General features: G+C 40.6%; 1 protein-coding gene across 1 annotated transcript in view; it reads left to right on the top strand.

Annotated features, from left to right (window-relative positions):
- Positions 1 to 1,871: 1,871 nt before the first annotated feature.
- Positions 1,872 to 22,237, top strand: part of LOC145991800 (inactive pancreatic lipase-related protein 1-like) — a 41,130-nt gene continuing 20,764 nt past the window's right edge. The window contains exons 1-5 of the mRNA XM_083127850.1: positions 1,872 to 2,117; positions 14,663 to 14,695; positions 15,619 to 15,655; positions 18,160 to 18,277; positions 21,890 to 22,026. Coding sequence (XP_082983976.1) covers positions 1,872 to 2,117; positions 14,663 to 14,695; positions 15,619 to 15,655; positions 18,160 to 18,277; positions 21,890 to 22,026 — 571 coding nt within the window. The remainder of the gene's footprint in view (positions 2,118 to 14,662; positions 14,696 to 15,618; positions 15,656 to 18,159; positions 18,278 to 21,889; positions 22,027 to 22,237) is intronic.

Raw genomic sequence — 22,237 nt, 5'->3', positions numbered from 1 at the left:
AAAATGGGTTCAGCACAGAACTTGAAACGGTTTTAGAAATTTCTTTGTTTACCCCCAACCTTCTACCGATTTCCTGCCATAATATTTCCTCACGAACAAAATCTAGCAGGATAAAGAAAAAGATAGAGGATGGATCGTGGCATGGTTGTAAAAACTTGTCGCTGTGTAGACATACATATTTGAAACATTTCCGCTGGTGAAGTAAAAATAAGATTTGGACCTAATTTTAGTTTTATTTCCTGAAATCATATTGCTTTGAATTAGATTTCCCTCTCCCAGAGACTCGCGTCTGCAGATCATGCTGTATTTTACCATTATGCCAAAAACATGGTGCTAGGTGCCAACAAACATCAAACTGTCCTAGATTTAGTACCATTTTGCTGGGGTTGGCATCACTGATTGAGGAAACCCTCGTTGCTTCCTCGCTGGATGCTTTAAAACAGCAACTATCCCCCTTTCCCGCTTACACTCCTCACCTATCTGTTTGTAGAGATACAAGCGAGGTTCCTCAGACGGGGCAGCAAAACCTGTGTGTCCATCGTCTTTGGGCTGCAGCTGGAGCGAGCGACAGCAGTCAACTCTTGACAGTAGCTAACCTAATCAATTGTACGTACACTGAGCTCATAATTTTATAACGCGCATTATTATTATTAAACTCCTAAAATGTAGAGAACTGGAAGCAAGTATAAATGAACTGTAAGAAGTTCCTCACTTCCTACATGGAGGAATCGCCCCTGACTTCACTAAGTGACTTTCGTTTTTCTAATACTTAAGAAGATTAATTTCTTCCACCGCCGTGTTTATTTTGCAAGAAAATTAAACTCTTCGATTTTTTTCGTCATTTATATTATTATCTTATAACGTGAATATTTATATCAGTAGTTTCATCTCAAGAAAGACGATGAATTATAAAATTATAAATGTCTTCAAATACCAAAATAGGCCACTAGAAACAACACAGCTTACGGCAGTTCCCACGAATAAAAAAAAAAGAATTACTGCCTTTATTAAAGCGAATCATATGGAGATGAACTCGTAATCAATAAGTCAATTTAGGCAGTAAACGTCCATTCTGAATAAAGGACAATCACAAACCACCATAATGAATATAGCTAATAATAATAATTATTATTATTATTATTAATACAAGTATTATTATTATACAGGGTGTTATTAAAGTTCGTTTCCAACGCGTAGGAAGTGTTTCTACAAGTGAAAATAAACAGAGGTTCACGTGACGAAATGCTAAAACGGCACCCATTCGGATTTATTGAAGTGGGAAATAGGGCGAAAATTATGTTTACAAGGAAATAGTGGCACAACGGCCAACCATGTGACCGCGGCGAAGGGCGTTCCACAAAGAAATGAGGCATGCTCTATTCAAAAAAGCAAATGGCAGATGTGTGAAGTTCATGCGCAAGGGATTCCCCAAAGGAAGCGAATGGGTCTGTTGAAGTCATGGGGGTAGGGAAGGGTTTTATGGAGTGATTAGCATGTAATGTGGGCGATATTTTTGGTCGCGATGTTTTATTGTCGATATTTGTACGTACCTACATGCAGAAAGGCCGAAGCGTGGCCTTGACTTTGGCGTTTTCCGCTAGGGGCGTTAACACAGTAGTTTTCTTCCGGCAGGAAAGCATCGGTCGCTGCCATTCGTGCTTCACGTACTGCGAATCAGCATCATCGCGCATCAGGTTACCATCACACGTTTGCGGTTGAATAGATACGAGTGGAAGGACGTGAACTTGACGAATTGGGCAAGCCTCGCAATAGGCACTGCTAGGTGTTATCGATAGGCACGGCCCATCGTGTGTTCGTGTTCGTGCACTAGTGATCGTCGTCTACGGGTCGGCAGATATCCAGCAATAGGGATGGCTGCATACACCGCAGAGGAGCTGGCAGACATGCATCTTATTTATGGCGAGATAGGAAGTAATAGCCAAGCAGCACAGCGTTTGTATGGGGAATGTTTTCCAAATAGGAGGCTGCCGTCGCACACCTTCTTTCAAAGAGTGCATACTCGACTTCGGGAAACAGGATCAGTGCTACCACCCCGTCGAGAAATTGGAAGACCACGAAGTGTGAACACAGATCAGTTTGTGGATGTCCTGACACCAGTACGCGCGCTATAGCCAGTGCCCACAACACCTACCATGTTAATGTGTGGCTCGTCGTGTCCGAAGAAGGGATGTACCCTTTCAAACTCCAAAAGGTACAAGACCTTTTACCTCAGGACTTTGGCCCACGTGTGGTGTTTTCCCAATGGTTTTTGCATCAGATGGAAACTATCTCGAATTTTGCGAACAGGGTGTTGTGGACCGATCAGAGGCCTGCACAAGACCTGGAGCAGACCCGTTCGCGAGACATCGCTCCTGAAATGCCATGCAACCTGCGCAACACCCTCGCTTGAGCAGCTTGTCTGGCCACCTGCCCAGATCGTTCCTGGCAGGCATTGTAGACCCGCCGGGTACCCGCAGTCTTACGATACCTAGTAGGTCTCAGTTCGTTCTTTCCATCAACTGCAGACCCCTCCCTCTGCATGACGTAGTTGCTTCGAGTAGAAACTGCACCGGGCCCACACCGTTCTGCAGTGTTGCCAACTGCAATAGATTTGCACTACTTAAAAAAGGGAACTCGAAGCTTCGTAAGCCACATCACCAACGAAATGAGAGTTACGAATGTTGCTACCCCCCCCCCCCCCACACACACACACATTGAAATAGGTTTTCCGTGGCACAGGATCCATAAGTATATGTCGTAAATAACCAATATACGTATATATAGTGATATAGGGCAGGACTGAAACATGTCACGTTCGACGCTGAAGTCGCGAGTCAAACAACACACTGTTCTACTGCGAACACCAGCGCCGTAGAGCCAGCCAGGGGCATTGCCGTTACCCTCGTTTGGGGGGGGGGGGGGCAAGTACTTGGATAAACGTAACAACAACAACAATCGCAATAATAGTAATAAAGTAGCATGAAAGGCATTATTATCCTCATAAATCACGCAAAAAGGGGGTAGAAATCGGTTCTTACGCATTTGTGTTGAAACAGAGGATTAGAAATATTTTTTTTTCAACACGTCAATTTCACTTTAGCTAATAATGGAAAACAAGCACACAAACTATTTTTGAAAGAAAGAAAGTGCATGATAAATGCATTCCGAATGTACAGACATATGGCATGTAAAATTTCCATGTACAATATTTTCTTTTCACATGGAGCGACGTATTACATAATTAATTCATCCAACTCGTAACAAACCAACATTAATAGCAAATAATATCACGGGCCGCCATAGCATTCTCTGTTTTAAAACTTTTCTCACTTAGATCGTTCGGCGCTCAGGGCCGACTCCCGCTACCCCTTTGCTACGGCATTGAACTTGATGAGACTTGTACTTTAATGTTTGACCCCACCCTGACCCCTCCGCTAGACAATTTCCGTCCAAGGTTGTGAGCAATGCACCCTGCCTTCTCTGGTTGCGCCACTGCGTGCCTGGTTAAGGCACCATGCAATGAAAAACAATTAGTTTTCAGTGAGGAGATTTTTGTTTGCTCGATCATTCATTTAGATAAATGAAACTGTAATATTGCGTGCATTTCCTGGCAATAAGATAAAAACTGCTTACGCTGAACTGAAATCGCTAAGTATATAAATTCTCCTTGGAGAAGAAGCTCCTCCTAGGACTTCGTAGGATTTAGTAGCTACGTAAGTAGGCAACACTGGCTGCAGCCGTCCACGTGGTGATGAAACACCTGGAGCGACACGTTGCCGGAGGGCTGTTTCCTTCCAGCAGGTTTTGCAGGCGCCCGGGTCTTGATGAATGCCCAGGTACCTTGTAAGCGCAGAGCGCCTTGAAGACCAAGAACCCGGGTAGAGACGCAAGTCGACTCGTTGCCGTGGGCAGGCGAGCAGGTAAACCTGTTATCGCGTGCAAGCGGGCAGTGGGTAGGTAAAAGGCACACTATGCTGGCCTCTAGGACCGATGAAGCGAACTTCACCAGGACGGCGTGTTCAATAGTAAAAACAGTCACGTTTGGGATTTTGCTAATTGTAATGACCCCGAGTTGGCCATTACTTCGTTGTTTTATATCATTATTATTTAACGAATATTATTATACACTGGTCAAAAAAATTAGGGGAGCGAGCAAGAAATCCCAAAACCAAAGTTGGTAAGTCAAAAGTAGCAATGTATTTTGATTAGGTGAGTGTGTCCTCAACCAGTACAATACATGTCTATTGAGTCATTAGCACAACAGAGTTCTAGGGGTGATTTCTGCAAGGTACTGCACAAAATCAGGAGAACAGCACGGTGATAAGACAACAGAAATGGACAGATATGCAACAGATCCATACCTCTAATAAGGCGTGTGGTCGCCATGAACTGCTATGACAGCTGCACATCTGTTTTGCATGGAACCATTAAGATTATCAACGACAGCCTGCGGGATATTCACCCATTCCTCCAGAAGGGCCATTTCCAACTGTTGCAGAGTTGTAGGCGGCGCTGGCCGAGCAGCAATGCGTCTTCCGAGTGTGTCCCACATATGTTCAATGGGATTCAAGTCTGGGGAGGACGCTGGCCATACGATTCGTTCGATACCCTCATCCCGTAGCATGGTGTCAACCAGACGTGCTCGGTGATGTCGGGCATTATCGTCCACAAAAATGAAACGATCACCGATATCTGCAGCCATTGGGACAACATGAGGCCTGAGGATCTCATCCCGGTACCGTAAGCTTGTCAACGTACCGTTCCGGATATTGTGCAGGAGGGCACATCGACCAACACTGGTCCCTGCCCATACCATTAAGCCACCGCCACCATACTGAGACACTTCGCGCACATGTGCGGGATAATTGCGAGTCCCACGTTCCCTCCAGATGAGAATGCGTCGATTACACAGGCCTGCGATGAAAAAAATACAAGGGAAGTGATAGGTGAACTTTATGTATTTTGTCGTGCTGAGTTAAAAAAAAATAAAGAAAACTGTCTATCACGTCACGTTTTCTTGAAAAATTTAATTGTACATGGATTTGTATGAACATTTACCATAAATATGCTGTTTCGGCGTGGAATAGCTTTCCTCCCTGCCTGACCATTACAAACTATGTAAGAAAACTTTATCTTGCGTATTTTGCCATGAAACTCTGAGACCAGGACAAATCGTGGGCTCCTCATAAAGTGTGTGTGCAGTGTCTCAATGATCTACGCTTATGGTTCAACGGAAAGAACACTGCTTTACGCTTTGGAATTCCTATGACATGGAGGGAGCCGAGAAACCACTGTGATGATTGTTACTTTTGTGCCTGCCATGTCCGTGGGTATAACCGAAAAAATCACAAGCTAATCTCTTATCCTGAGAACATTATATCGGCCATACGCCCCGTTCCTCATGTACCTGATGTGCCAGTGCCTTTGCCTCCAACTGAATTACCAGTAATTTCTTCAGAGTCTCCAGACTCGGAACATCCAGACGGTCAAGGCTCCGATACCGAATATAAGCCCTCTGGAGACGATTCACCTCAGCCCTTCTCTCAGGTTGAACTTAATGATCTGACTAGAGATCTGGGCCTTTCGAAAGAGGCAGCTGAATTGTTGGGCTCCGGATTGAAAGAAAAACATTGATTGGCCAAAGGAACCACGTTTTATTGGCACAGGAATCGAGAAAAGGACTTTGTTCAGTACTTTGAGAAAGCGGAGAACCTGGTCTATTGTTCTGATGTTCCCGGATTGATGAGCAAATTTAATATCACCTACGATAAAGATCAATGGAGGCTGTTTATAGATTCATCGACAAGGAGCCTGAAAGCTGTCCTTCTTCATCACGGAAGCCAGTATGCATCTGTACCAGTTGCACACTCGGTACATTTACAAGAACGCTATGAAAACCTGGCTCTCGTCCTCAACAAAATAAAATATGCCGACCACGGTTGGACCATTTGCGGTGATTTGAAAGTTATCTCCATGCTTCTTGGTCAACAAGACGAATATACAAAGTTCCCATGTTTCATTTGTGAGTGGGACAGGCGTGCAAAGACTCAACATTGGGTCAAGAAAGAATGGCTAAAAGACAAAATCTTGAACCAGGCACCAATAACGTGATTCGGAACAGCTTAGTTGACCCAAAAAAGTATTGTTACCCCCGTTGCATATCAAATTAGGTGTAATGAAGCAATTTGTCAAGGCTATTCCAAAAGATGGCGATTGTTTCAAATACCTGTGCAAAAAGTTTCCAGGTTTATCTGCAACCAAGTTGACAGAGGGAATCTTTGTTGGTCCAGATATCCGCAAGATCATGAAGGATAAAGACTTTGAGACTAGCATGACAACAACGGAGAAAGAAGCTTGGGTTGCCTTCAAAGATGTGGTCAGTAAATTTCTGGGAAATTACGAGGATCCTGACTATAAAGCAATTGTTATGAATATGCTGGACAAATTTCAAGCGTTGGGTTGCTCCATGAGTGTCAAACTCCATTTCCTTCACTCACATGTGGACTATTTCCCCGAAAATTTAGGAGCAGTCAGCGAAGAACAGGGTGAAAGGTTCCACCAAGATATTAAAGATATGGAGTGCAAATATCAAGGACAACGGAACAAGAACATGCTCGCCGACTACTATTGGATGTTAACACGAGAGAGGCCTGAGATTGCACATGAAAGAAGAACGTCAAAAAGAAGTTTCAAAGGCAAAAGGGTACGTACGTAAATATAAACTTTGTTTGTGTTTGGTTTTGTTGTTTGTTCAGTTTACAATTTGTGTCAAACGTACACATACATTGCTCCTCGTGGTCAATCGTCTATTTTATGTACGTTACCTTAATAAACACAAATGAACATAATACGTTGGTGCTTTTTTTCTAGAAACTTCACCATAATGGGATGTTAAAAGTGTAAACTCAAGAGAACTTTGTGTTTTTCTCTCGACCAGAGCTGGCTCGTGCGATCTGGCAACAGTGGTTTTCTTCCATTTAAACCTATACAAAATAAAATCAATTGCTAATAAATCAATTTGCATCACCAAGCATCAATTTTACATAGATTTAAATGGATCAAAACCACTGTTGCCAGATAGTGCATGCAAAATTGTACGCGAAAATTCCTTTTTACATAGGATTTTAGCAAAAATATCGATATCGATTGTACAAAAAATCCTGACGTGATGGAAAAAAATGGAGGTCATTTTCGAAATCAGCACACCCAATAACATAATACTCAGCGTCTCTTGTATTTTTCAACAACTTCAATTTCGCAGGCCTGTGTTATCTGACTGGAGACCTAAACGCGACTCATGCGAGAAGAGAACTGAACTCCACTCTCCATGTCCCCACTCACGATGTTCCACAGCCCACTGTCTGCGGGCCCTACGGTGTTGGGCATTCAGAGGGACACACACCATTGGTCTTCTTGCATAAAGACCCCTTTCCCGCAGGCGATTTCGTACAGTTTGGCCCGAGACTCTTCGTCCTGTTGTCAAAACAAGGCCGCGTCGCAAGTCAGTTGCAGTTTGCTGCCTATTCCTGCGAGCCGACAATGCTAAGTACCGGTCTTCCCTCACTGTTGTTGACTTTGGGCGACCTTGCCCAGGCCTCCTTCGTACTGTACCTGTCTGTTGAAATCGTGCCCACAACCTGGAAATGACACTGCATGACACACCAAGGGCTGCAGCCACCTCACCCTGCTTCCATCCTCCCAATGGCTCTCCATGCGCTAGATTCCCCTAAATCGTGTTGTTCTGCCAACGTTCCTATTCAACACTACTCAACTGAATCCCACCTGCACTTACGGTCTGCCAGCATCAAACAACCGGTGTTCCCAAGTGACCTCGTGATTGCTCCTCATATCACAAATTCTGCCACGTGCCTTATGGTGTCACTAGAGAGCATGGCCGTAGACAGGAAATGTTTTCGGGGGGGGGGGGTAATCCATAATTGTTCCCATGGGCGTCGCGAGAAATTTGAATAATAGTAATAATAACAATAATTATACAATAATAATAGGCCTAATATTAATAACAATTATTATTATTATTATTATTGTTGTTGTTGTAACCGCCCCTGTTGTTGTTATATCCTTGACGGGGCTTACTCAATCTAGCAGATGAGTGAATATCCAGCACAAGTTGTTGTTTTTTTTGTTGTTTTTTTACGTTTCATACAGTGTGTACTGAAATCCACAATTATTATAGTTTGTTATTAAATTTTAGATACCTTCAAGAAAAAGCTTTAAAAGTCTGATGAAAATTTTAATCACAATGTTTTTGTTGTTTGACCTTAAAACTTATTTTTTGGAATTTTGAAAAGTGTGGAACCAGTTATTATTTTTAAAAAACTTAGCCTGGTGCATGGATTGTCTCAATCGCGAATGTAATGCGCTACGAAATTGGAGATCCTAGGTTCGAACTCCTATCAAGGGGATTTTCAACTTTATCGAACAGGGAATTACAAATTTGGAAAGGGAACTTTGGGACAATCATAAGTGAATTTTCAGTCTATATTCCTTGTGAAGCAGGAACAAGACTGGAAAGAGGACATCCGAAGTGAAAATGGAGGGGTCGCGGGCGAGTTGCGATTCCGGGAATAAATCCTGTTTCACTCAAGTTTCAGAATTCCAAATGTATGAAAATTCTAGCTTCATCGTTTCAACCTTGTCTCCTTGTATTTTGTGATGCTTCAAAAAAAAAAAAATGGAAAATGAGTTACAGATTTTGGTTTCTGAACTTCCATTAATCCAACATGTCAGAAGTTTCGGGGGGGTTTGAACCCTAGAAACCCTCCCCTCTAAATACGGCCATGCTAGAGAGCTCTTCATGCTGATGATTCATCACAGATGAATTGTACTGGTTGAGGACACACTCACTTCATCAACATACATTGCTACTTTTGACTTTCCAACTTTGGTCTTGGGATTTCTTGCTTGCTCCCCTAATTGTTTTGACCAGTGTATAATGGCTTATTATATATTATATTATTATCTCGTGTTTATTATAGTTTCACGTATTTTACAGTTAATACATTCATAAATATTATATTAATGCTTTCAGTCAATTTTTCAATATGGCCGCCTTTATAATCGTTAACATTACATATTGATATATCTACAAGTATAAATAGCGGCAAGTTTAAGCAACTTTATATACTCAACACTAATAGTTTGATTTGCTTTTAAATGTTCTAAAGATTGTCGTAAGTTTCATTTCAATCAGGTTAGTGAAGCCTAAGTTATTAATTTCTGAGTTAAATTCCTTATATCTATTCGTTGTTTCATGTTTTTGGCAAACGCCATTCTTCTCTCTTATTATATTTTCAAAGCCACTGTTGATTTATTTAAAATCTGTGGTGTGAGAAGATCACGCGTCACCGTTTGCATTGTTGCCACCACATACCTAAATTCACTGTGCCAGATGAATGTACATTTCCAATATATTACTGTTTTCTTTTATTTATTTTCTGGTATTAAAAATGTATTGTGCTTGGTACCACTGGGTCAGTGGGGAGGTAGAGTCCAGAACAGATATTTCTGCCGTGCGATGCGCGACACAACTAAAGAAGCAGTGATGCTAATGGAGCAGATAGAAAAATCGCTGCAGTGCGCCGATGCACAGCTGTTACGTACAACAAGAAAATTTAGAGAATTCAGGTCTATCTAACGTTGAGTTTTAAACGTCATGCATTATACCAGGACTAGGATTAATATGTACTAATAAGTGGCTTTGTATGTAGCTACATACATATGGACTAAAAATTTGCAAAATATGAACTAACACATACGTAAAATTACCAAAAATGCTGCAAAGAAGACTTCTTCATACGATTCCTTATTTGAGTGATTTCAAACAAAATAAAAAAATATATTATTTTTCATTGCATTAATGCACTGGTGGCGTTCTAACAGTTCACTACCAAAACCCGTATACACTGGTACGGAACTGCAATGACAGATAATAGCATGTCGTGTTAAACCGCGACAATTGGACCACAACACTCCTCCTCAAGCAGTATTATTATTTCCTCTCTGTGATCGGCGACAGTCGGTTGCCTTTGTTGTACATTTACAAACGATGCCGGCTTCCACAACAATAACAAGTACATATACTGCCACTAGACGATAAGCTGCGCGGATTTTTCTTTTGCTATGAACCAGGGCCGGCGCTAGTCATTTTGCCTCCCTGGGTGGTGACGGCAGATGCCGTTCCAATTCGACCCCCCCTTCCCCGTTACGAAGCAATGGGAAATTGAAAATCAATATGTTCCGAAGTAAAACATCAAAATATAAAATAAATAATGAGACTTCTTATGCTATTTCAATACTATTAAGCACAAAAGAATAACTCGCGCGACCACAGTTTTCAATAGGCTTATTTTTTTCTTCTCTTCAAATTTTGCCGCTCTGGGCGGTGGCACGGTTCGCCCTCCCCTTCCGCCGGCCCTACTATGAACTTGGTCACCCATCAAAGCATGGCAATTTTAACACAGAAAACAATATGCATCGCATTAAGCAGCAAAAATGACAGCCTCCTCTATGCAATTTCTACAAGAACACGTGCCGGAGCCAAGAGTTGAAATGCTGTTGGAGCCACATAATTTATTTATTTTGAACAATTCCACAATTATGAAATATGAACAATTTGTGAATTAAACCTGTTGAAATATGTAAAATTAAGTATATTTTCCTTTAATATGTAAAAGTAAGTATTTATTAAAGTTAGAAATATGGAAAAATATTGACAATAAAATGTACCTTAAATCACTACAAACATTACTATTCGCAAAGATATCACAAAATTTCAGCGATATTTCGTCGAACTAAAAGTATGTATTTACCTATAAAGCCCTGATTATAATCAGTAGATAACATTGAACACAGCTATGGGTTCGGTAAATTGTCTACAGTTCAGAAGCACCCGCACACAACGTCAAACCGGTCAAATACTTAGTACAAAATAAAAATATGGTGCTTCCAATCCAACAAAACTCACCGTCACTTTACCTGCCTTTCCCCTTCCGTGACAAAAATAGTGCTTCATTATTACAGTTGGCAACACTAGTTACTAGCTAGCCAATGAACATGCACTGCATAAAAGAAGCAACCACTACGCCGTGCTATATTGCCACATTACCGTCCCTGCCGAACGGTGTGAACCGCGAGCTGGAGCGCTATTCAATTGTTTTCAATGATGTTTGCGCGAGTGTGTCCAGGAATGGAATGACAATATGGCAACAATAGCGACGGTTGGCGACCAGGGTAGAACACGTGATGCTAAGAGAGAGGGAGACGAAACGAAAATTGGTATACGCAACGGCAAAGACATGTGTGTTGTACTCTATAACCGTTTTCCAGAGAGCGAAAAAGAGTCGAGCGGTGAGAATCTGAGAAGCAAGAGGTGCTTCACGTATGGGAAGATTAGGCTTACGTATCTCTCGCGGTGTACCGGTCGGTAATGTTTTAATTGTATTGTTTTATTACGCGATATACGTGCGTGTTTCTAATAAACGCTAATTGGAATATATTGCGGCCTTCTTTTATTTTAAAAGTTTAATACATACTTGTGGAATACCTGGATCGGGAGAACAACCACGTGGGTTCTTATTTGGACTTCACCGATTGATACAAGGGGAGGGAACGCAGTATCTCAGCCCAAACCCTGGGATTAACCGCAGCTCTTCTGAACTAGCAAGGTAAGTTGTACACTGCAGTGCAACGCTACGAGGACGTAGTAAAATCCACATGCAATTCTCACGGCACACCATCAGCACAGCTTTGCGATTAATGTGCGGTGTGAGATAGTGCCATTAGATTGGGCCGTACATTTTCCCTGTTCGCCTGTGAGGTGGCACATATCATGCATTTCTTCGTGATGTTTTGCCTGAACTATTGGAAGACGTTCCCTTGGCACTGAGGCAACGACTATGGTTCCAACAAGATGGTGCACAACCACATTTCGACCAAAATGTGCGTCACTTCCTCAATGGCTTGTTCCACAATCGGTGTATTGGTAGGGGTGGGCCTGTGCCGTGGCCAGCAAGATCGCCAGACATCACTCCCCTGTAGTGATGGGTTCAAGCCTTTCATTTGTGAGAGTCGACTCATGAGCGCTCGCTCACTGAGGAGAGTCGTTCAAAAGAGTCGTCAAGCTTCTTTTTCTCGAAACACATGCCCAAACGGTTAGGGGGGGGGGGCTAGGAGGTGTTAAAGCAGATGATTGAATTTAAATAAACGAACACAACGGAACGTATCAGCCTGTCCTTCAAGATTAATAAATTGTATTGCATTTCTGTGTGTGTGTGTGTATGTATGTGTGTAGCCGATTTGATGTCAAAGATTCTGAAGTAATCGACATTTGATCTTGCCACCGAAGTTCCTGGGATCTAGCCCCGGTTTGGGCAAAGATATTTTTTACGAGTGTCCCTTCATCTATATCATCACGCATCCTCCTCATCGTCACGATTACTTAAAATTTGAAGAAAAGCGGCATAAAATAACAAAAATTCAAATACGGGTGTGTGGATATACATATATGTGTAAACAGTAAACACACATGCAAACAAAATGTATTGCACATACTTGTTTTCATTACTCTGTCTCATGAGTAAGATTTTATATATATGTATCTTGTTTCAGTTTGCATTTCATGCTGCGGATAATACAAATTATGAAGTACGATAGCATGCACAGAAATGCCACTATTTCCTTGTAAACATAATTTTCGCACTCTTCCCACTTCAATAAATCCGAATCGGTGCAGTTTTCGGCATTTCGTCACATGAACTTGTGTTTATTTTCACTTGTAGAATCACCGCCTACGCGTTGGAAACGAACTTTAGAAACACCCTGTATATCTACGGATATGTGCGTTTCAATGTGACTGCCCCCCCTAACAATATTTGTCGCCCCCTTGCGCCCCCAGTCACTTTTCTCTGGCGCCGTCACTGCCTCTCAATAATGCTTTCATTAGAACATTCTATTTCTAAGAACGTGAGTGGAACTTTCTTTGGAAATCAGAACAATGGAAAAATTCACCGTAAAGACACTGACTACCTTCAATCACGCCACCTACTGGTCAACATTTCTCATAGTGTTGATTCCTGAGTCACCGCTATGACGGAAAATAACTTCTTGTATTTCGGATTTTTGCCCGAACAATGCCTGGCATTTTTCCTGGTGTACATATCGAGCTGTCCTCCCTTGCTACAAGTTGGTTTTCTGGGACACTTGCTATGGCTTCTGTTTGGGTGATTTCGATCCTTCTGCTTCTACAGGTAATTATCCATTAACTATTGGAATATTTTTACAGGGTGTGAACCGTGATAAAGTTCAAATATAATTCCCGGTGTTCAACGCGAACATTCAAAAGATTCAAGGGTACAGCCAGATGTTTTCTCTATTTCAACCTTAAGTATTACAGCCGTTCACCACCCACACTCACGAACAAATATAGTAACAATGTAAAGGGTCTGTGCGATTCCAATGTATCAAAAAATTCTAATTCAATTCAATTAAACTGAATATATCATTTAAGGTGTGAAGTTTACATTTGCTATTTCACACACTGAAACTCGAAATACTTCACTAATGTTACGGAATATATTAATCTACGAAAAATTGTTAATTGTATAAGAATTTTAAACTTAAATTTCCATAATCAACTTCAAGGTACGTAATCTTGAAATAATCTTAGGTCTATCAGATTGTTAGTGTTCCTTGCAGAACAATCTAATAAACGAATTGAGATAATTTTGTTTTATTTTCCACGCAACTTTATTTCTGTCCTTTCTTGATTAAAAATACAAGCTAAACTCTTAAAAACTTTCCTCAGGGCATTTATAAATAATATATATATATATATATATATATATATATATATATATATATATATATATATATATATATATATATATATATATAAAGTAATATGGATTAATAAAAGTTCAATTTTTTCACGTCTACGGAGAAAAATTCACGCAGAATTCCGGGTGCCAATAATTCAAGTATAATTCCATGTATGTGTTCGCCACGATGCAGTAATGCTGGGTAAAGCAAAAGTCTTTGATTGATCGCTGAAAGAAATGCATTTGTGCTTTCACACATTAGAATGCGAGTTATATAAAAATCACATACACACACAAACACACATTTCTTAACTAATTCAGACATAGCAAAGGAGTGACTGGTTATTTTATGTCATGTTTAATACTCAGAAACATTTATTTTATTAAATTTGTTTGAAATATTATCTTAAGCTCGCTTTATGCACGTATAGGTTAATCGGGACTGGACATACACTTTAAAGTGAGATCCGAACCACCGGGTATCGAACCTAAGACCTTTGATTACAAGGCGACAACATTATATTTCAGTAAGTAATTTTGACATTTTTGTATCTATTGAACTTAAGACCAAGAACGAGGCAAATATGATATGTTAGTGTAACTCTTGTCTTTTTAAAAATATGAGCCTCGTCTTGGCACCGTTACTAGAGCAGGCGCATATAGACATTCCGAGTCATGACTCAAACACGGAACCACCCGCAGCGAGATTGAGAGATCAATAAAACATAAATGTGCTAACGTTTTCAATTTTTATTTTTACTTTTTAAATATCGCAATTATTAAAAATTGCAAAGCAGTTCTAATTGATGGCACCTGTTTCATTCCAGGTTACGGGAACCTACTGCAGACCTCTTCTGAAGGTACGTATTAGGCAGCTTTCAGATCAAAGCGACACGCGTAGTTTGGGAACGAGCCAATCAACACCAACACCAGAAGTGGTCCCCCTCCGGAGGGCGACCCTCATGAGGGCAGACCTCACCCTCACCCTCCGAAGCTTTGTGAGGGCGAAGTCGATCCGTTAGGGTGTGTGAGAAGTCGATCCGTGAGGGTGAGGGTATGTGAGGGTGAAGGCGAAAGGCGAGTCGTGAGGGTGAGGGCAAAGTCGATCCGTGAGGGTGATGGCGAAAGTCCAGTCGTGAGGGTGCGTGCGAAGCTGATCCGTGAGGCCCGCACAAGCTTGCGTTCGACTGGCAAAATCTTGAAGCGACACGCGTCGCTGTAGTGTGAAATCACCCTTAGTGTTGCATTACAGTGACGGAATAATATAAACTAGGGCATTTTGTAAGCGTGGGTACAGGGGTGCTATTGGCTGACAACTGCTTCGGTGGTCATGGCTGCCACGCGTGTTGCATTCTCATTGGAAACGGATTCATCAATTTGTTAAACTACTTGTAGTAAGATATTTCATGCTGTTTATTTGTGTGGCTAGCTCGGATTATTGCAGACAAGAGACAACCCTACTTGTACCCACCCCTTTTCGGTGGCGATTCTCTTGTAGCTATTGGAAGATGTGAAAGTGGTTTATTATGAAAAGTGTGGAATTTGTGGAGGCAAGAGGTCCTATGCCTCCGCCATTTATAAGTAACTTTTAAAAATCTTAAGCGTCTCTCTGTTTCTACTGAGCGGTAAATGACAATTACACATATATTTCAGAAACATCGTAAGTGTATTTCATCCTTCACATTATTTTTAATATGTAGTGCGTATCGAAAATATATTTAAAAAAATCATCGTTTTGAAATAACTTATTTAATTTCACATCATACTTTTCTATTTCTTGCAGGACTTTCCTCTCCGTGGCAACAATGTATGCTCAAATTGTAAGTAGCATTTAATTTTGTAACACTATTCACCCGTGTCTCAATTTTCTTATCTTTACGCGTTTATTAGTCATTGCTGTCTAATTATTACGCCTAGAATTAGCGACATTTACTTTTTATGTAAAAAGAACAAATATCCCGTGGCGCAACCACCCGTGAGAGCCAAGGTCTACCTACTGACTGCCGGCCTCTCTCCAACCAGAGGTGGGAGATCATCGAACCAGTTACGGGGTGACGTGCGATCAGCACGACGAACCCCCAGTCGTTGTAGGTTTCCATGAGCGGGTTACGTTATTCACTCTTAGCTCCACAATTTCCTCACGATGGTAGAAGGCCACCGGTCACATACAGAGGCAGAAATCTCAGGAGAAAAGTTGTTAGCTTTCTCCAGGAGACCCGAAATTGGGCGCGTCGCGTAGCTGGCGCCCAAAGCATGAAACCTTAGACCCCACGACCACGGTACAGGACACTTTATATATACACCGGTCTACATGAAGTAAAAGGTTGAAGTTTGCCATATTATACGGCATGTCCCCTCCCAAATTGTTAAATATTAATGCAGTTTATTCGAGAGAGAGAGAGATAGGATGAAATTTCTATCTCCTTCTCTCTACCTCCCCTGTCTATCTCCTCTCTCTCTCTCTCCTCCTTTTCTCCTGCTCTTTCACTCTGTCTCTTTCTCTTTGTTTTCCTCGCCTTCTTCCTTCCTCTCTTCCTCTATCCTTCTTTTTTGCCCGCTCTCTTTCTTCCATCGAGTTTTTGTGTGCTTTTCTTCTTCTTCTTCTTCCCTCTTTCGAGAGGATGAAAGAGATTCGCTTCTCTTTCTCTGCCTTTCATATCTCTCTCTCTCTCTCTCTCTCTCTCTCTCTCTCTCTCTCTCTCTCTCTCTCAGAGGGGGACGAACCCCGACGCCCGCTAGTCAGCACCCAGATTTCATCGAGACAAGTATCGAAATTCTAGACAAGATAGGGCCCTCGAGCAGGGGTGCTTCAGCAACCCCTAATTTACTTCCGCACCCCCTATTCAAAACATATGTTTAAAACGTTAACTCTTGCAGTGTTATATGTCGTAGTCACATTGAGCGCCCGAATGTTAGGTATTGTAGTAAGACTGCTGTTATTGTATACAACAGTCAAGCATTGAAAGAGAAGCCGCATATACCTTTCTGTACTGTCGGCAGCCTCTATAAAGGCTGTCGTTGTCTTTTCTTTCGTCAGTATTTTTAAGAATTGTTTTCAATATTTGCCTACAGCTCAGCGTTTTTTGTTTTACATTAAACGTTTTTATTGTCGCCTATTTGTAGTTCCTCTTTTCTCCAAGTCGCACTGGAACAAAAATTTCAGATGATTTCAAGTTATCATCAGGTCGTGTTCGGGAAATTATTTAACACAAGTTGCATCGTGACGTGTAGTTTATCTGTTAGTACGTTCTAGTTCCACGTAACATGTTTAGTAAAGTACCATTTCAGACTTTGTCGAGGAGCCCAAAATTCGCGAAGAAATGTTACAGTTCGTTGATGGGGATATTGCGGTAGAAGGGGATTTTAACAAAGATGAAGTTGCCGTGTACTTCGCGTTTTGTCCTGACAACGCAGCATCTGTGGCGAAACTACAGGGGACAGTGGCTGCGATTGGGTTCCAAAACCGGGGGAGCAAGGTGCCAAAACTGGGGGAGGGGGGGGCAAGAAAGTATATTTCCCTTTGTAGATATGATTTAGCATAGTGCGGGGACAAAAGTGGCGAAAAGTGGGGGGCGGGCAACTGCCCCCTCGCCCCCCCTAATCGCCGACACTGACGGGGGATAACCAGTGGCGCAACCAGAGGAGGACAGGGGGCATTACCAACCGTGGTTTCAAATCAAGTCTATGGGGCAAGGGCGCAAGCATAGAAGTAAAAAAAAGCAAGGCTAGGAGAATCTAAGAGTAGCAGGACAAAATGATACTCAAGATGGAATTAGTTCTCATGTATTTCTTTATTTTTTCTTCCAGACTGCCAAGGGCACCTGCAGGGGAAAGGGAGGGACAGACACATAGAGACAATTGCCACCCTGGATTTCAAAGTTTATGCAAATAAAAGTACATTTATAAAGATGGGTTAGTGAGTGAAGATGAATCAGATTAGTGCGTTATTACTTAAACACATACTGTTTTCCACGTTATCAAATGAGGATAAACATCTTGGTCAGTGGCGCAACCTCAAGGAGGGGGCAGGGGTGGGCATTCCGAAGTTGTTGTTTTTTTTCTTTTCGATTTCTTGATCACGTTGACACTACCAATCATAGTTGCCGCCGGCCGCCACTGTATGATCCTGGAAATGAGGTGTTGGAAGAAAAAAATTAATAAAACTGAAGACTGGAGTAACATTGATTAGATAAAGTTTCCATGTGTAAGTCCACCTTACACATAGATGGTGGCGTCACCAGAACACAACATCCAATCGCCCTAACGTCGATAGTTCTAATAACCTTGAGTGTGATGTTTAATTGTGAATTACCTTTCACTGCAGGTTCTTCTGCAGACAATTATTTTCAACAAGCAACCACTGAGAGCCATGAAAGACAAAACATAGAAGGCGCTGAAGGCTTCTACATTGGTGAGGGTATAGTTGCCAGATACTGGTTACCGTAAGTATAAATCGATATATGTCCACTACATACTGAGGTATTTCATATTTACATAGCCAAAGGTACATGTAGCACTGTGACATGAAGGCACATTTAGGGGATTTGGGGCAAGGCACTGAGACCAGGGCTAGAAATTGAAATTTTCACAAAATGGAATGCTTCACCTTCCTTAACATATCGTGTTGTCCTTCTTTTTCTTGCCTACGTCTACTATAGCAACAAGATTAATGACTAGTGAAATGAAACACATGTACAATCAATAATAGTTAATAGTCAAATATAAACATAAACATCAAATAATATAAAATAAGTTGGACATAATTACAGGAGCCTTTATAAAATTCAGACAGACAAAAATCGTTGATGGTAGTCAGCTTACCCAACTGGGGATTTTTTTTTTAAAAAATGTACATATCCTCAATACTTTGCCTTAATTATGCTTATTTAAAATATCAATTTGTGCAAATGGAAGATATTTCCACAATGTTATTTTGCACATAATCAAGGATTGGATTTATTGTTTGACTGACTAAAAATGTTACTGTTGGGTTAATCAGAGAAATGAGAAAGGATGGCATGAAAGCACTGAAAAAGAGGAATTCAATAAAAAAAAAAAAAGGAAATACTGCAGATGGTGGGCTGGCTGCAGTTCCAGTGTTCCGTGCTTGTCTCGAACTTATTAACAAACAAGGTGTATATTTTTGTGTAACGGTGTTCACAAGGAAGAAGAGTCAACAAAGGCCATGAACAGGACAACCCACAAAAGTGACAATACAATGGGTACACTTCACCACTACCCTGCTAAGTTCAACCGAGGCATCAACCTGTCTCTACGTGTAGTGGAATAAAAGGGTTTCCTTCAGAGATTAGAACTGTAACTACCAGTGGGGCACCCAGGATTTTCGAAAGGAAGGGGAGGGGATACATATGTTGTTTTAGTACTTTTATCATCAGCCCTCATTGTGCTGAGGGCTGATGTTAAGAACTTTAAAAAATCAAAATGTGTAAATGGGAAACATCTTTTAAAGTGAGTCCCGATTACCATTTTTGTCTTTGAATACAATTTTAATAGACTGAAAAGCTCCAAAAATACGAAATATTTTATTATGCATCCTGCCCTCCAAAACAAAGGCATGTGCTATCCACATTTACTATTCCAGCCCACCCCGAAAAAAAAAGGGGAGGGGATACATATGTTGTTTTAGTACTTTTATCATCAGCCCTCATTGTGCCATCTTTTCTTGACTTTGATGCTGTTTCTTTTAGTAATACTACGCCAAAGAAAAGGGGCTTATGAACCCTAGCCCCCTCTAAGACATCCACTGGTAGCTACGGTCTTAAAAACAAGTTGTTGGGGATATTGTCAGAACAAGCAGTAAGACTCAACAAAACTACACTATACACAGAGAACAAGCAAAGATACTCAGCGCAGAATAAGCATAGAAACTAACAGAACAAAACTCTCTACATGCATATCCAGTAGCGTATGCAGGATTTTATCAAGGGGGGGGGGGTTATTTCTAAAACTTTCTCCAAATTCACATTACCATTGTTTTATTATACTTTAATTAAATAATAATAATCACAATTAATAATACTTATAATTAATTAATTAGCTGAATTACTACTAATAATACTACTAATACCACTACTACTATTAAGTACTAGAGATCTACGTAAATATAGTATTTACGAAAGCAAAAGAATAATATCACTTTCTAGTTATTCCATTTTTATCAAATTCTGGGAGCATTTTTTTGTTTCTTTGTTACGAAATAATTGTCTGGTCAACGAGGTGAGACATTTTAAGTGTGAAGAAAATCTATAAAAACAAGAAAATATATTAAAATAAATTAAAATTATCAAAGTATGGAACTCATCCAAGGAGCTGCGGTAGTCTGGTCGGTAGAGCGTCTGACAACCACGCGGGAGATCTGGGTTCGATTCCCGGAATTGGTTGGAATTTTTCCGGCTTCCTCTCCTCATAATTGTCCCCGATAATTCACATGTGGATTGTCTCTCTGTTCTTGCCAACAAAACATTTTACAATAGTTAAGCTTATTGTCGTTTGAATACATGTCTAGTCAACAAGGTGAGACATTTTAAGAGAGACATTCAAACATGCTGCGGTAAACAATGGGAAGGTGGACTGGTGACTGTTCTTGTCTGCCTAGCCTTTGTCTATACATTAGCCGCTTACAACGAACCAAGAACTCTCTTTAGTTAATTCTCATTGTTCACACAAAAAAATACATGCTCATTGAACGTAGAGGGCTGGCTGATGGGGTTACAGCCCCTACCAAAATTTTGAGAAAATCAGAATTTTCAAATAAAAATCCGTTAAGAACTTTAAAAAATCAAAATGTGTAAATGCGAAACATCTTTTAAAGTGAGTCCCGATTACCATTTTTGTCTTTGAATACAATTTTAATAGACTGAAAAGCTCCAAAAATACGAAATATTTTATTATGCATCCTGCCCTCCAAAACAAAGGCATGTGCTATCCACATTTACTATTCCAGCCCACCCCGAAAAAAAAAATCCCACGTACGCCAGTCTATTGAACATTGTTGCAACTGAGATACAAAACAAGTTTTCTCTCTTTTAAATCATAGTTGCTCTTATATTTTATTTTCAAAAATTCTTATTAATTTTCAAGGCTATCTCTCTGAAAGACGCATGTGTTTGGAATGCTGTGCTTTTCTTCGTGCTGCATGGAAATAATAATTCAAATTATTATCATCATCATTATTATTATTAGTAGTAGTAGTAGTAGTAGTAATAGTAATAGTATTGTCCTAGATCTTTGACTTTGGTAAGTTGGCCATTTAATTATTTTCTTTCCACAGCATTTTTCATAACATTTCACAAGCTCAAGGGGGGGGGTGTTTAAACCCCGTAACCCCCCCCTGCATACGCCACTGTGCATACCAAACAAGTGTAAAACAAGTTGTGATAAGCAAGCCTGACCTTGTTCTGGAAATGTTTCAGGAATAACCGAGAATCGATTGATTGAGTGAGTTGGTGTTTTCAGTCTACTTTGTGCACAGTAAGGCTAATCGGGACTGGACCTACAGTGTAAAGTGGGATCCAAATTACTTGTACCTCCACCAGGTATCGAACCCGGGACCCCTTGATTACAAGGCAACGACGCTACCACTGCACCATCGGGCATGCCCGTGGACCCCTTGCATACAAGGCAATGACATTACCACTGTGCCATCGGGGAGGCTCAACCAATAACTGGAAAATTTACATTTGGAAAATACTGCAAAATGACATAACTGTTTGTCATGGGCATTGTTAGGGGATCATACCCCCCCTTAAAAGATACAGCATGTTACCCTCGATAATTGAATGGTAATGGCACTTACATAGTTTGTGGCCTTCATATGCTATTCACAGAAGGGTAAGCCTCTAAAAGTTTAAGTAAATGAATCTAGAATTCAGGATGTTCACAATAAGGAATGTATAATTGCTGATTTTGTGATAATTCATGTTACAATTTCATGAATTGATTGAAAGGTTACACTACTTATTCTTATTTATTATTTATCTATTGTACTCTATTTTTTCATAATATTTGTATTAATATATTGCCTATTTATGCAGGAACAATAAAGTAGTACATGAAATAGATTTTGATGTAGAACGCTTCAAAAGTTTTGGCTACCTTACCCAAAGAAGCACGAAGATCATATTTCCTGGATGGTATTTTGATGCCTCATACTGGCAGATGTTAGTAGATGGTAATTATCAACACATGTAAACTGTTAGTATTGATTACAAGTAAAATAATTAAATTAACGAGTTATTTTCCAACTTACTTATCATGCTATGTTATAAAATAAGTGTACTTATTCTAAACCTGTATTGGAGATTTAATATGAAAAGAATATAATTAGAGCCTATCTTCCTTATTAATATTGTTTTGTAAACAAATTCTACTTTTTTGTTAGT

Source organism: Lepisma saccharinum, chromosome 8 (assembly GCF_977018435.1).
Source record: "Lepisma saccharinum chromosome 8, izLepSacc3.1, whole genome shotgun sequence".
Classification (NCBI taxonomy): Eukaryota; Metazoa; Arthropoda; class Insecta; order Zygentoma; family Lepismatidae; genus Lepisma; species Lepisma saccharinum.
Note: the sequence above shows the minus strand (reverse complement) of the source record. Positions and strands in the feature narration are given on the sequence as shown.